The sequence below is a fragment of the Pinus tabuliformis genome, chromosome 4_1 (assembly GCF_031772625.1).
Source record: "Pinus tabuliformis cultivar Carrire ecotype Pingquan chromosome 4_1, CPIR1, whole genome shotgun sequence".
Taxonomy (NCBI): Eukaryota; Viridiplantae; Streptophyta; class Pinopsida; order Pinales; family Pinaceae; genus Pinus; species Pinus tabuliformis.
Window position 1 is genome coordinate 955,788,905 of NC_142303.1, and position 11,574 is coordinate 955,800,478.

At 34.9% G+C, this 11,574-nt stretch overlaps 1 protein-coding gene across 8 annotated transcripts in view; it reads left to right on the plus strand.

Moving 5' to 3' along the window:
- Positions 1–9,491, plus strand: part of LOC149179325 (protein DETOXIFICATION 16-like) — a 28,725-nt gene extending 19,234 nt beyond the window's left edge. For 7 of the 8 annotated variants that reach the window (XM_089420595.1, XM_089420600.1, XM_089420594.1 and 4 more), the window contains exons 8-10: positions 8,141–8,227; positions 8,456–8,521; positions 8,970–9,491. In XM_089420595.1, the coding sequence (XP_089276721.1) occupies positions 8,141–8,227; positions 8,456–8,521; positions 8,970–8,999 (183 nt within the window). In that variant the 3' untranslated portion in view covers positions 9,000–9,491. The remainder of the gene's footprint in view (positions 1–8,140; positions 8,228–8,455; positions 8,522–8,969) is intronic. The other variant, XR_016258264.1, reaches the window with a different exon arrangement.
- Positions 9,492–11,574: the final 2,083 nt, after the last annotated feature.

Below are 11,574 nucleotides of genomic sequence, written 5' to 3' on the forward strand. Positions count from 1 at the left end.
AAAGAGATCTACAATAATGCCACATCGACCCTTATAACAATTGATCTGATGAATGCACCTGTGAATTTTGAATGAATTCACTAAGGGAAGAGATGGGTTCTCGCCCACTCTCACTAAATCACTCGAGGGTTTCCATCCGAGGGCTACCTGAATCCCGAGAACCAAGTTCTCAAAAAATCTCACAAATAGAGATACATAAATCCAAGATGTCCCAAATGAATTTTTCGTTCTCCTTCAAAACACCCGATAGATAGATCTCAATTTTCTAAAAGTATTTTATTTTATTATTTTATTATTATTCTAGAATCTCCTCTTTAACTTCATCTTAAGTGACTTTAATTTATTTCTAATTTACTTAAGTCACTTTTGGCCCTTTCCCCTTAATTAATCTTTTCTCTTTTCTTTTATTTAATTAAGTGACTAATTAAAGTCACTTTTTAATTTGGGAAAATGATCAATTGCCCACCATACTTCCTCTGGCCGCTGGAAGTCACTTCTCAACATCCCATCCTGTATATCTTCTTGTTCCAGTTCCAACGAGTTATTATACTAAGGTGTTCCATCAAATATTCCTCTAGGAATGCCACCTTAAGCGTAATTAGTTATGCTCTATAATAAACTCATTTTATAAGAATTATCGGAATGCAACGAAACCAAAACAAGTTGTGCGGAAATGATCCTAATGATGGAATATGCCAAGTGATGTGAAAATTTAAAAACTAAAATCCTATAGTTGCAACTGGAATTTATTTTTCAAATTGTTAATTATTTTAACAACTTATTTGCTATGGCAAACATCAAATAAATCATGCTGCAGCCTTCACAAATAAAACTACGGAAGAAAATAGCGCTGGAAACTGAGAAAATCTAGACACACACATAATAAAAAATGACATTGTTATTTTTGGACAAATGTCCTCGGAAAAACCCAACTTGGGAAAATCAATGCAACAGTGAGGGTTTTTATTATTAAGCAGCAGTGAAATTTTGAATACAATTTGGATGCCTAAAACTGGCAATCCACAGCAAGAAAATTTGGCCAAATTTATTTAAGGCAATTTCCCTTCTTCCACAAGCAACCTTGACACAACTTCCCTTCTGAAAATTCGTCCTCTTGGACCCTCTGCGTAGACCCTTGGATGTCTAAGCCCATAAATGCCTCTAATGAAGTCGCTTTTCTTGTCTCTGCTGAGGAAACTGATTCTCTAGCCCTCTGGAAGGCTTTCCCAGCCTTTGGAAGCTGAATCGATTTTTCCTCCAACCAAATTGAATTGCTTTTCTGAAACAACTGCACAGTCCTCTGCGCTATCTCACTGGGAATAACTCAACCTCCTTGTTGATGCCTCTCCAGATCTAGAAAACTTCCTCAGGATCACTGTCTCTACCCCTCACTGTCTCTGCTTCCTCATTGAAAATTGAACTCTCCGACAACTGACTGTTGCTACTTTAGGAAATCGAACTCTCCAAGTGACTTTGGTGTGTTCTCCATCACCACATCGATCCCTTCTTTTATCTTCATGTTGGGACTCCAACGACCAAGATTAAATTTTAATCGATGGCTCAGATCATTTCTGGATCGATCCATGTGAGTTTCTAGAGAATTCTCACCTTGACTTAATTAATTTTGATTAATTAACCAATTTTCCTAAGTTTAGACTTAGGAAACATTAAAAAAATTGGTTAATAATCTAATTAAGTCATCTTTAGGTGGAATTTCCAGAAACACTGTATGGGTTTTGGAGATCTCATGTATTCTAGACTCTCCACCAAATTCTGTGGCTAGAACACATCTGATGCTACAAAAAATAATAAGCGAACATCGTCAGACCCCATAAAACTCCTAAAAACCCCCTCTGGGACCCTTGAGGACAGAATCCTGCTCCTGTGACGTAGCCATCACGTACCATGGAAATCCATCTATACTATAGAGAAAACTGAAAAATGGGGACATTACAAGTCCTCCCACCGCAAGATTGCTTGCCCTCAAGCAATCCATATATGTCCATTGTAGAGGCATCTACACACTGATACGAGGATCCCATACAAACCACTGGGTCACCTCGTGTCTGTGTGCTAGACAAAAATGAATGGGTCCTTGTGCCATCTGTTGTTTCCCTTCTGCCATCAATTGGGCTATTTGCTACCCTCTTCCTAGCTCCCCCAAGCTGTCAATGGGGTTAATTTATGGTGGCTACTCTTCTCTATCTTCTATGACTAAATTGTGGGTGCCCTTCTTTTTCTTGACTATAACATTTTCCCTATTCTCCAAGAGCATCCAAAGATCATATGCTCACAAGCTAGCAAGATGCATAGCTCTGATACCACTGTAACATTCCTCTTGGGGAGATTGCCATTGGGATGCAATTTTGAGCTAGGGTTTTCAATGAATACAAGAAAGAATTGTATTTCATAACAACATTACAGTACTCATTAATCTATGAAACATCGATGCTCTTAATTGGATACACAATAGTGTGAAGACTTTAAGCAATTAGTTGATTCCACAAACAATCGTTTATAAACTAGGGTTGATTCAACAAGCAATTATAAACTTACAAAGATCCACAAATAACAGCATAAACATAGCTTACTAGACTGTAGTTGAACATCACAGATTAGGGTCCTGTCTCAACCTGTTATCACAAATTACACCAGATGGCCTCGCTAGCTGCACCGCAATATTAATTTCCCTAGTTGCTTCATATCCTAGTTAGCCGACACCCCTTAAACCCTTGCAACGTCATGTTTGTAACCCCTCCTGTTACTTGCGGCCTCAAAGATAGCCTCTTGATCATCCACTACCACAAGAAATTGATCCTCAATTGGCCACTACCTTAGGTTGGTCAGTATTGGCCTCTCACTACCTCAACAAGCTAGATACAACCCCCCGCTATCTCAGAAAGAAGGGGAATAACAACCTCCGTTATCTCAGAGGATTCTCCAACCTCTCTGCCACAAAGAATTGATTTCCAACCTCCTCGCTGCCTCAGAACAATGGTCTGATGCCTTACAGGGTTGATTCCAACCCTCACGACCATAGAGAATTGAGAGTCTAGCCTTTGCTTGCCACAAAATATGACTCGCTGCCTCATAATGATTAGTCCAACCCTTGTTTCCTCAAAAACTAAGATTCCAACCTCTTCCTTGCCTCAAAAAGATGATCCTCCAATCATAATTCGGTCCTATAGCAAAGAATGGTGGAGAGATTGGCAAGGGTGGAATATTTCACAACTGAAACCAATTAGAAAAAGGGGTCTTAAAACCCTCCAAGAGCCTCAACCCAAAATCAAAAGGTATAACAATCCATGATGATCATAACGAATCTTCTCTCTCTTTTTTATAGATTCCCTTCGGGGTTTTCCCCTCCTAATTTCAATTTTGAGTGGCTAACAAGTTTCCCTCCATTTGCCTCAAATTAGCTATTATTATCTAAAGTTACCTAAGTAACATCAAATAATGATTTCCCCCTTTCTAGATGACTATAGCCTATGGGGTTAAATAGGCTACTACATACTTCCTTGGGCAATTTAATTTGAAGAGCACATTACACTCCCCCGTACAAGAGTAAAGACATAACCTAAAGTTGACCTCCTCTTGTTCAAATCACCTACAAAATCTGAATCAACATAGCTATGGACATAATCATTACAACCATTAAATGTAATGCAATAATTATTGGTGCCTCTACGATACAGAAGCACCCATTTCACTACATTCCAATGTTCTTTTCTCGGATTTTCCACTTACTTGTTAAAAACACCCACTACACGTGAAATATCTAGTCTGGTACATCCCATCACATACATCAAACTTCCTATTGCATTAGCATAAGGTACATGAGACATATAATCATTTTATTCCTTACTACTAGGACACAAACCTAAATAAAGCTTAAAATGTGAAGCCAAAGGGATATTTATAGGTTTCACATATTCATTCTGAATTTTACAAGTACTTTATCAACATACTTCTGTTGTGAAAACTTGAGCTTACTATTTTTTCTGTCGCTATGTATTTCAATGTCCAAGATTTGCTTTGTTGCTCCTAGATATTTCATATCAAAGGTTGTAGCTATCAAAACCTTCAATTTGTTGACCCTGTCAATGCTTTTGCTTATAACAGGAATATTGTCAACGTGTAATATTAAGATAATGAATACACCATTCAAACTTTTGAAGTACATACAATGGTCATACTCATTTCTAGCATAGATTTGGCTCATCATGAAGGAATCAAACTTCTCATACCACTTCTTGGGTGACTACTTCAGGCCATACACTGATTTCTTGAGCTTGCAAACTAATCTTTTTTTTGCGATGTTGCACAAAACCTTCTAGTTTTTCCATGTATATCTCCTTGCCCAAATATCCATGTAGAAATGTTGCTTTCACATATAATTGCTCTAACTCAAAATCAAGCAAAGCAACTAGTGCCCACACAAAATTAACATATACAAGCTTAATGACTAGCGAAAAGGTTTCATGGAAATTTATACCTTTCATCTGAGAGTAACCTTTTGTGACCAACCTAACTTTATACCTTTCAACATTACTATCAACTCCTTTCTTCAATTTGTACACTCATTTACATCCAAGAATCTTTCTATCTTTAAGAAGTTTTGCCAGGTCCCAAGTTCTATTCTTCTCTAAAGTATTCATTTCTTCTTTCATTGTCACCTTTCATTTGGCATTATTGATATCACCTATTGCTTCCTAATAACAAGAAGGTCCCCTCTCGTCAATATCCAAATCAATAGAGGAAGTAAAATCGGTATACCTTTCAGGAGGATTTTTTTGCCATGTAGATCTTCTCGGTGTTGGCTATGGAATTTGCACATTTTCCTAAATGTTTTTCGCACTTGCAACTTCTTTATCATCAGAAGATTCCTCTTGCTTCCTTGTGTCTATAGATGGTTGGGTTTCCAACTGAATTTGTTGATGTAATAATACTTGTTTCTATACCCATTCACATTTCAAAACATCTTCTACATTATTTGAATTAATGAGAGGAGATTCATCAAATATCATGTCTTTGTTGATGATGATTTTGTGCGTAGTAGGATCCCACAATTTATATCCCTTAGCAACATCATCATCAGCAACAAAGATATATTTCTTTGATCTAGGGTCTAATTTAGAACACGGATTCTTAGGAGTAAGTGTGTAAACTTCACAACCAGAAGTTTTTAAATTTGAATAATCACATGGATGAACCGTCCAAACCTCTTCACCGATTTTATAATTTATTGTGATCGATGGTGATCAATTCACAAGATAACAAACAGTAATGGTTGTTTCTGCCCACAACTCTTGTTGCAAATCGGCAATGCTTAGCATGCTTCTTTCTCTTTCTAGAAAAATCTTGTTCATACATTCTGCTATGCCATTTCACTAGGGAGTACATATAGGGGGTTTTGTTTTATGATCCCAGCTTCTTTGCAATACTTTTCGAATTCTAAAGTGAACTTTCCTTTGTTATCCATTCTTATACTCGATTGTTTTGCTAGTTTTCTTTTCTACCATTAATCTAAATTGTTTAAATGTATTAAACACATCAAATTTTCTTTTCAAAACATAAACCCACACTTTTCTAGAGAAATCATCTATAAATGTTACAAAATATGACGATCCTCCAAAAGAAATAGTAGGGATGGTCCCCAAACATCAGAATGAATATAATCAAGAATTCCTTTACTAACATGATTGTCTGCTTTAAACTTTTGTCTACAATGCTTTCCAAAGATACAATGTTTGCAAAAATTCAAATTCAGAGATTTCAAATTTGGAAGTTATTTGCGGTTCATCAATACTCAGTTGTTGATGCCATAAACGAGTGGATTCAGCCAACTCCTCAGATGGCACCCCTTCTTCGTTGATCTGAGTACATTCATCCAACTTGTAAATGTTTGTTGTCTTAGTAGCCTTCATGACCACTAAAGTGCCCTTGGACACTTTCAATACTCTATCTTGACTTGTAAAATTATGGCCTCTAGAATCCAAAGCTCCCAAAGAAATTGAATTCTTCTTTAGTGTAATAGGCACATCTTAGCATATGTTCATATTCTTATAATACCATCAAACATTTTAATTTTGATACATCCCACCCCAACAATCTTACAAGAAATGTTATTTTCCATAAGAACAATTCCACCATCAAAAATTTCATATGAAGAAAACAAATTTTTGTGTGGACATAAATGACGAGAAACACCATAATCTAACAACCAATCTTTATTGTATTGAGGAGCAATATTAATAGATAAAACTTTGTTAATTATACTTGAGCTTGATTTAACCGGATTTGCCTCATTTTTGGAGTCATCCTTGGATTCTTGTCTCTTCCAACAATCCTTCTTGAGATACCCAATCTTGTTATAGTATCAACATGTTATTTTACTTTTTTTGCCTTTGGAATTTGATCTTGATGTATCTTGCGACTTTTCTCCTCTTTCCTTGGACTAACCTCTAGCCACCATTGCTTTTGGTGTGGAGGTTTCAATACTTGATTTCCTCCTCATAAACAACAAAGCTCCAACAACATAATCAAATTCAAGAGTTTTAGTTTAATGGAGGTTACTAAATGATCCCATGATTCAAGCAATGAACACAACAATGTAACTGCCTTATCTTCACCATTGATTTTAACATCCATACTATCCAATTGGCAAATAAGAGTATTAAACACATTCAAGTGATCTACAATTTTCGTACCTTCTTTCATTTTCAGCTTGTATAGCCACTTCGTCAAGTAGATCTGATTTGTTATGACTTCATCATATGAATGCCTTCTAAGTTGATCCACAAGCCTGCTACTGTTATTTCTTCAATGATGTTAAAGAAGATATCATCAGCGAGGCATAACCGAATTGTACTGAAGGCTCTAGTATCTAGGTCTCCCACTCTTCATCGGTTATTGTTGCGGGTTTGTTCAAGCTGCCTTTGAATGCCTTTTGGAACCCTTGTTGTACTAGCAAATCCCTTATTTTAAGTTTCCACAATTCAAAGTTGTTTTTCCATAAAAAATTTCTAACTTTTAATTTAATATTTGTCACCTTTGCCATTGTCCTCAACACAATTAAAAAAATACATACACACCCAACCTCACAAACCTTAAATCTGGTTTTGAAATCCTGTTAGAAACTACATTTTTCAAAGCCCCAAAATTCTCATTTCAGGCTTGGTTTATATATATATATATATATTTTTTAGAAATTAGGGTTAACTTTTTTTTAACAAACTCCAGAGTTTCATTCATTCAAAAAAAACATAAGTGTACCTAGTTTCTTGCTTGCAGCTTCTCAATAGGACTCAGACCCGATTTCATTCCGGCTGTGGTATGTTTCCACTACATAACTCGCCTTTGTTATGCTAATAGGAAAAAAATTCTCTTCGGTGCAACTTGAAGTTAGCAGCCTGCACTCAAATCTCCTCTAAGATCTGCGGCTCCCCACTTGGTCTCACTCGATGGCTTCTACTTGAGTATGTGTTCGACCCAGCGGCCCCATTCGAAGGTTGGCTTTTCTGTTCGAGTCTCTGCTTGACGTAACTTTATCCAGTGGGTGTGGCTTGGAAACTTGTCACGGGCTCCTCCACGTTTGCGGCTTCTGGCCCTTCCACCCAACGACCACTTTCATACATAGGCTGGCCTTCACAACAGCAGAAAAACTACCACTCTGCTGCCACAGATTTTGCTCAGGCTCTCCCTCTGCGCGCCTGAGGACTCACGCACAGTTGCTTTCTTCCTCACATAGTTGAATCTGTGCTCTGTGCAGCTGCGTGCAACCTCTTTCTACGTGGCTAGATCTCTTCAAGCTGGCTCTGATACCAATTATTGGTTTTCATCATAATGACTGAAAGAAATAAGACACCCCAGATTTTGTGGTAAAATCTTGACAATTTGTCGAGAAATATCCACAGGCAAGAATTTTATTATCAGGAGAATGTTTTACAATCAGGCTTACGGCCTCTGGCCTCTGAAATTGAAGGGCTGGTTTAACAATTTCAGGGCTTGCCAGCGACTGTAGCAAAAGCACTTGTCTCTCAGTAGGTTGAAAAGCTAGAACGCTGATCTATAAATAGAAGAAAATTCTTGTTTCTGTGTGTGCGTTATATCTGATTCCTGATTTTGTTGGATGTTTCAGGGACTTTGGGCAGGAGCTATTTGTGGGCTATTTACACAAACAATTTTACTGTCTATAATAACGTTTTGTACAAATTGGGAAGAGCAGGTAAATTGCTTCAATATCCTTGCACCTCCAAAAACTGAAGAAATACGAACTAAACACACAACTTATATGATAAAAGCATACATAAGCCAATGGAATTTAATCTGTAGCTCGCAGGAACGATTGGAGACGATTAAAAGCAGAAAGTTAAAAATGAATAGAATTTTTTTATATATTTAATATATCTGTCTATGAGAATGGATGCTTAAGACTCTGTTGTCTTATGACCAGGCAAAAAAGGCAAGTGCTAGAGTTTATACATCAGCATTGCCAACTGTTACTGATAATATAATAGAGGTATGTATCTTTTAGGTATCAAGTTTGAGCATTTGAAAAGAAATCTCTTTCCTAGGTTTCAAGACTAACTAATCGAGTATTATTGAGGCCAAGAATGGGTGAAGTGCACTACTTGGATTAAGAATGAACACATATTCCTTACCCGAAAAAAAAAACAATATGCCATACAAAACTGTCCCTCTAAATCTGAAGGCAGATTGAATGTTACAATTTGCAATGACATACACCAAATATACTGTTTTAGCATCCTGGTTTCTGTTAAGGCCTTAGAGTTGTCCAATACAAGAATTTCAGGACTACGGTTTTCTCTTCTTATCATTTTCTCTTTTATGGGTATCTGTAGTAGGACAGAGCAGAAACAGTGAAGGCTATATTAAAGAGGACTATTATGAATCTAGTAATTGGGTGCATCAAAATATGCAGTATTTAACATCTTGTGCTGTGACAGATGTGTTCAATCAAGCAGGATGAGCAATAAAGTTTTCGGCCTAGATGGCTGGAGTCAATTTTCAGACTATCCTGCCATACAAGGTAATCTTTTGCTGCCTTCACATATGCTAAAATGTGTCTCACCTGCTTCACATCTTTAAGGGGAAAGGCATTTGTGGGTGTTTTATTCAACCAGATATTCCCTGGAAGATTTCCTTGTGACGTTTTCTATGAATCCTGCGGCAAAAGAATCATGGTGCATAAATGCAAAATTGATTTGTTAAATGGAGAGTATCCTTGCAGATCGGCACCATTGCAAATAAGAGTAGAAAGTCCTTTTGTGGGTGGATAAAGACAGCTCTTTGACTCTCTTCACAAACCTTCTTATATCTATATACCGTTGTTATTTACAGTCCTTGAAAACAATGCTATGAGATTTTCCGTTTCTTCAAGTGGTTGCTGGAAGTGGTCTTAAACAACTGGAATGACAAGTTTGGGAACGGCAAAATTCATATATAAAAGCTATCAATTTACAACACAATTACCTGATATAACCTTGCGTGGAAAGTGAAATCCTTTTATGACAAAGTTTTGACTGTTCAAATAGACAAAGCTCGCGTAAAGACTTGAATTCCTTGGAGTCCAAATGAGAAGCATCAATCTAGTGGGGAGAATTCAGAACGATGAAGTTCCCAAAACCAGGGTGTGATGCTTCATCTTGTTTTGATGTAACCAAAATCAAGTTGCCACGTGTAAAAAACCATTTGAACTCTGCATCAAAACTTTAATATCTTTTTCAACTCTACTTTTAAAATTAGTTTTTAAAAAGTATTATAATTTTTTTAATAATAAAATATTAAAATTTGTGAAATATGTTGTTACATATATATTTTGTTTTTAATCTAGTAAGAGTGGTACCTTTTATTAATGGAGAAAATTACATAATGTACAAAAAGTAGGGGGTTATGAACGACAGCACAACCCCTTACCAAATTCAATAAAACCTACCCAAGGATTAACTCACTTAACTAGCAAGCAAAGCAACATTGAAGAACCTACCTTCTTAACCCGAAATAGAAGAAACAAGGGGTTTTAAAGTCTTTTCGGAACCACTCAAAGACAAAAGTTTCGGGTCACGAACCCGACAGCCTTTGAAGTTGAGGGACCACAAATCCTATGGCCCATAGTGCAACAATAAAAGACTTAAAACAAGCCTTAAACTTGGGTTTACAAAGTAGCTAGAAAACCGATCGATCCGGCCTTTGCAGATCTAACGGTTAAGAACTGATTTCGGGTTACCAACTAGCCGGCGCCTTATAAGTTCTTATGGACCCGATGAAAAGCCTGAACCACCAATCTAAACAATTTCGGGTCCGGATTAGGGTTAATCGTCAGTGAACTTGATGGACCGAAAACCGTGTGATCTATCCATTGTAGATCCGACGATCCTGAGCCAATTTCGGGCCGATAACATGCCCTCTCGATACTTAACCATTCGGACCCGATGAGTGGCATTAACTGTTGCTTTGAGATATTTCGGGTTCATTTGGAGGTTTATCTTCTGAGCATTTAACCGCTCGAAATTCATTGGATGCTAGAGATCACTACAATCGATGGTCGACTGCAAGTCAAACTACCAGCGGTTGACAATTATATATAATTTATAATTTTTTTCACAGTGTTTTTTCTTTTTTGGTTAATTTTAACCAAAATCTAGCAAAAATTTTTAAAAACTTGAATTTGAGTTTAATTTATAGAATTTAAGTTCCATAGGTTTTTGAGAGTGTGAAATCTATCTATGCATTCATAAATATATTTTAAACAACAAAAAATTACAATATTGTTGAAAATTGTATTGTCACATTTTCAATGAAAAAACTATTTCATTTCTAAATTAAATTAAGCATTTAAAAAAAAAAAAATTAATTAAATTTTATATTTTCTTATTATGAATATTATAAATTTAATTAAAAAAATATTTTTATTATTAATTATTTAATGAAAAATTATAATTAAATTTATTCAGTTACTTGCATCATTATTATTCTAAATATAAACATTTCTAGTTTATTCATTTTGATTTTTTTTCTTCCTATATATATTTCATAAGTTTTGATTTTTTTAAATAAATAAGACTATCCATGAATTTTAAATTAGTGATTTTAACATTAACAATGCTTTAACAATATATTCTATCATCATTTATTCAAAATTTTACAACTCACTGATTTTAAGATTTTATTATAAAACAAATAAATAAATATATTTAAAATAAATAAATAAAAATTAAAAAATTATTTTTTTATTATAAATAATTAATTTTGATAAATAATTTAATTTAATTCTTAAAAATAAAAAAGATTTTATTATAAAACAAATAAATAAATAGATTTAAAATAAATAAATAAAAATTAAAAAATTATTTTTTTATTATAAATAATTAATTTTGATAAATAATTTATTTGATTAATTTAATTCTTAAAAATAAAAAAGATTTTATTATAAAACAAATAAATAAATAGATTTAAAATAAATAAATAAAAATTAAAAAATTATTTTTTTATTATAAATAATTAATTTTGATAAATAATTTAATTAATTAATTTAATTCTTAAAAATAAAAA